This window comes from Colobus angolensis, unplaced genomic scaffold, assembly GCF_000951035.1.
Source record: "Colobus angolensis palliatus isolate OR3802 unplaced genomic scaffold, Cang.pa_1.0 Scaffold44, whole genome shotgun sequence".
NCBI classification, from domain to species: domain Eukaryota; kingdom Metazoa; phylum Chordata; class Mammalia; order Primates; family Cercopithecidae; genus Colobus; species Colobus angolensis.
This window is the reverse complement of record NW_012117821.1, coordinates 3,671,984-3,676,478: the sequence shown is the minus strand read 5'-3', so window position 1 is coordinate 3,676,478 and position 4,495 is coordinate 3,671,984. Positions and strand designations below refer to the sequence as shown.

The 4,495-nt window shown below is 55.5% G+C and overlaps 1 protein-coding gene across 1 annotated transcript in view; it reads left to right on the top strand.

Moving 5' to 3' along the window:
* COL5A1 (collagen, type V, alpha 1) overlaps nt 1–4,495 on the top strand; it is a 166,380-nt gene that overhangs the window by 111,386 nt on the left and 50,499 nt on the right. The window contains exons 33-35 of the mRNA XM_011957420.1: nt 959–1,032; nt 1,454–1,507; nt 2,973–3,026. Coding sequence (XP_011812810.1) covers nt 959–1,032; nt 1,454–1,507; nt 2,973–3,026 — 182 coding nt within the window. The remainder of the gene's footprint in view (nt 1–958; nt 1,033–1,453; nt 1,508–2,972; nt 3,027–4,495) is intronic.

Genomic DNA, 4,495 nt, shown 5'->3' with positions numbered 1-4,495 from the left:
AAAAAAAAAAAAAAAAAAAAAAACAGAAAAAAACCAGGACCTTTTCTTAGGTGTATTTAAGAAAAAGCTTGTCCCCTCCAGCAGCCTCTGGATGCCTTCGATGAGATTTAATTAAGTGACTGAGAACGATGGTCATGAGATGTGGCCCCAGCAGAGCAGGGGCAGGGCCTCGCCCCAACACCTGGGATCCCAGAGACAGCAGCAGGGGCCAGGTCCACCACAGACTCACCCGCCCTGGTCAGGAGGCCCTCTTTCCTCTCTTGAAAGGGGTTTGAGAGCTGCAGAGGCCTCTACCAGAACTTTCTGGGAGGGGAAGGCCCAGGCCGGCTTTGTGCACATTCTTCCCACTGAGGGACATTGAAGCCACTCCTTGGGTGGAGAATCTGGACACAGACCCAACAGGCGGGCTGCTCCTACCTGTCCAGGATGCCACTCCAGAACGGATTCCTGCTGGGATGAGTCTTCCAGTGGCTGAGGGGCCGAGCTGGCCTGTCCCTCAGCTGACCGGAATGTACCCACAGGCTACCCTGAACTCCTCTGGAACAAGCTCTGGGGCACTTCTCATGCCCGGTGAGCTGACATGAGGCTCATGTATGAGAACTCAGAGCAGCAGCTGTCATGTGGGGGTGGCCCTAGTTCTGCCTCTGCATGACTTTTCGAGGCGCTCGAGGCTGGGCCACAGCCTTTGTCCCACTCAGGAGAGTACTCTGGAAATGTCCAGCCCTGTAGACACTGGGCGATCAGCTGCGTGCAGAGGCGGGGGACAGGCTGGGCGGTCAGCTGCGTGCAGAAGCGGAGGACAGGCAGGCTTTAGTAGCCACAGATCAGCACCAGTGCCTTCTGCCCCTTACTGACGGTCAGGGCCACCTTGAGGGGTGCACGCAGGCAATATTTGACTCAGACGTTTTGATGACATTATGGGCCAGAGTCTTTTCATCCAAATAATAACAATCATAAGCTTTTCCCCATCTCTCCTTCTTTCTCAAGGGCAACTCCGGAGGTGACGGCCCAGCTGGCCCTCCTGGTGAACGGGTAAGCAGCTAGAGCCTTCAGGGGTGTCTCCGAGGGCAGAGCCTGCCTCGAATGCCCCCTGCACTTTGTTCTGGGGTGGGCTGGGGCCAGGGAAGCCTCAGACCCTGCTGAAAGGTAGGGTTTTTGATCCCAAGGGTAGGTCACGCCCAGGGAGTGAACTCTTCCATACGTCAGGGACCTCGACCCCAGCCCTGGTCTTGGGGTTTGGGAATGGCCGAGATGACAGGAAATGGGTCCCAGGCTCCATCCTGCCCCCAAGGGTGGGGCAGGGTGAGGGAGGGGCTGGAATAATAGAGGAAAGGCCATGGGGGTGGCGAGAAATAACACCTGCATTCTGAGAGCCACCGGCACAGACACGTCAGCCGCAGGAGCTGCTCGGAAGAGACCTCTTATCCTCAAACTGGCCTTTCTCTGTTCCCAGGGACCCAACGGACCCCAAGGACCCACGGGATTTCCTGGACCAAAGGGCCCCCCTGTAAGTAATGGCTTCCTTGCTGGGCCAGCACTGCCTGTCCCTTCCGACACCACCTGCTTTTCTCCGAGGTCTGCTGGGAGCTCCTCACCGTGCCCGGTGGGTGGAGGGAGGCCCGAGGTGAAATTCTGGCTGCTCAGATGAGGGGGAGACTTCTGCCCAAGGCTACTGCGGGGCAGTCTGTGACTGTGTCCCATTGCTGGGCCGCCGGCGCTGGAGAGAGCTGCGCGCTGGGATCCTCTCTCCTTTAGACTGAAGTGGTTTTCTCACCGAATTCTGTGTTAGTGCCGTGGGGCCGCCATCACGAATGACCAGGAACTGGGTGTGGCTTAGAACTGGGTATGGCTCTTCTCTCACAGCCCTGGAGGCCAGAAGTTGGAGAGCAAAGCGGTCAGTCAGAGCGGGCACCTTCTGGAAGCTCTAGGGGAGACGGGGTCCCAGGCTTCTCCCGGGGCGCTGGTAGCTGCTGCCAGTCCTTGGCACCCAGTGGCCTGTGCACACTTACCCTGGCCGCTGCCTCCATCTTCACGTGGACTTCCTTCTGTGTCTTTCTGTCTTCTAATCTCTTTCTTTTTTTTGTTTTTTGAGACAGAGTCTCGCTCTGTCGCCCAGGCTGGAGTGCAGTGGCACGATCTCGCCTGACTGCAACCTCCGCCTCCTGGGTTCAAGCCATTCTCCTGCCTTAGCCTCCAGAGTAGCTGGGATTACAGGTGTGCGCCACCATACCCAGCTAATTTTTAGTAGAGATGGGGGTTTCACCGTGTTGGCCAGGATGGTCTCGAACTCCTGACCTCAGGTGATCCACCCGCCTCGGCCTCCCAGATTGCTGGGGTTACAGGCGTGAGCCACCGCGCCTGGACACCTCTTTTGTTTCATAAGGACACCAGTCACTGGGCTGGGCCCACACCCATCTAGGTTGGCTTCATCCTAATTCAGTTACACTGGCAAAGACCCCATTTCCAAGTGAGGTCACAGGCACAGGTTCTGGGGGGGACATGTCCTTTTGGGGGACACACTTCGCCTTACAACAGGTGCGATGTATTTCCTCCAGTATCAACATCCATCTAGCAGTGGGATTCTGATCCAGCAGGCATGGCAGGGCTGGTGGGGAGGGGGTTGGACTTTGCAACCGACAGACTCAGGTCCTGGCGCCGCCTGTGCCACCTGCTGCTGGACCTCGGGATGCCAAGTGGCCTCTTCTGCCTCGGTTTCTCCCTTGGGAGGTGAGGGTGACAACAGCACATCCCTTGGGGCAGTTGTGAGGATTTTGTAGGATGATGGGCAGGTGCCAAGGGCAGCCTTAGATTTGTTGTCACTGTCCCCCTGCCTGCCAGGTGATTGTCCTTCTCAGAGGATGTGCAGGGACAGGAGCCATGGAAATAACGGTCACTCCACGTGGCATTAAATCTCAAAGGTGGGTGCTTCTCAGGCACGAATGAACCTCCTTTCCTTTGGTTTTTATCTTCAGGGCCCTCCAGGCAAGGATGGACTCCCCGGGCACCCTGGACAGAGAGGCGAGACTGTGAGTATCCTGGGTGCTGGGGGACATGGCTGGCTGGCTCTCTGAACACCCTGCATGTGGGCACAGCCCTCACTACCCAGTGCCATCTAGGACCCTTCCGCTGACTCAGCCAGGCTGTGAGGCAGGGCTGGGGCAGAGCAGTCATGCTGGCTGGCGGCGCCTTGTGGCATCTTGGGCAGAAGGCAGGTGCTGACTGTGGGCTGGTTTTGGAAACTTTGGTAAAAGGCCACATTTAAAGATATACACAGATTATCCTGGGCAGACTGAAGCCTCGTGCATCCAGCCTTATTTTCCCTCTGGAATAATGCTGAGTGCCACCCAGCTTGAGGGATACATCTTTTAATTGGGAAAGTGCTGGCAAAGGGTCTACCTGTTACTCAGTGTCATTCAGTCATTCGATGCTGCAGCACTTCTAGAGGGCGGCTGTGGGCCACGTACCATCCCCACCTGCGTTTACCCGGGCCCTTCCAGCTCCAATCCAGGGGGTCTGGAGGATGCCTGCGATGTCCCCTTTACAGTAAAGAAGACACGCACCAGTCAAATGGAAGTGGCCTCTAACTGGTCATGCTGCAGGGCACATGGTCTTTGCAGCCAAAGACTCCTCATTGACCTTGCCCTTCACTTTAGAAATGCATATCACAGGCTACTTCATCTAGACCAGAAAGGACTCCAACGTTTTCAGTTGGGAGAAAAAGCCCTCATCAGAAACGGGATCATTTTCCTGGCCCCATCAGCCCTTTGGAATTTGACCCAGCTCCCTAAACGTGTGTGTCAGGAAAGGGTGCAGGCACGCCTGTAACCTGGCCCACACCTGTGAGCTTGGGACTCCAGGCTTTGACTATCTGGGGACGTGCAGCGTCGGGCGACTTCCTCATCACCACGCTGTGTTCCTTCTCTGAGTGCCCACCTGCTCTGTCCAGCTTAAAGGATGAATGGCACAGATGCAACATTTCCCACCAAGGAGACTGGGGGGCATGTCAGGGTCACTGCAAGGGTCTCTGCAGCCAGGTTTCTAGGGGTCAGGATCTCTAGAGGACCAGCAAAAGCAGGTCCCCTCGCGGAATGGGTCTGTGAGTGCCCTGTTGAATATATTCTCCATGCCTGCTTTGAAAAAATCCCCTTTGTCTCTCTTTGGTTCATTGTGATGAAACCTCTTTTAATTATACCTTCACTGGTGTTCTGCATGGCACGTGCTGCCTGATAAATGGAGATTGCTTTGCTCTTTTGTTGATAGAAAAAATTAAAACATTTCTTCTGAGCTTTGCATGTTTTTCTCTAATGCCTTTTCAAGGAGACAAGATAGAAGGTTTTACATATTACGTGCTTTTCTCCCTCTGACTTATTCTGGACGGAGGCTGGTAAAAGAATTAAGCGGCTCGTCTCTGCTCAGAAAGTTGCACATGTACTTCCAGCTGCCTTCTGCCACCCCGGCCGCCTCCCTAGACACAGGGCACTGGAGTGATGCCAGT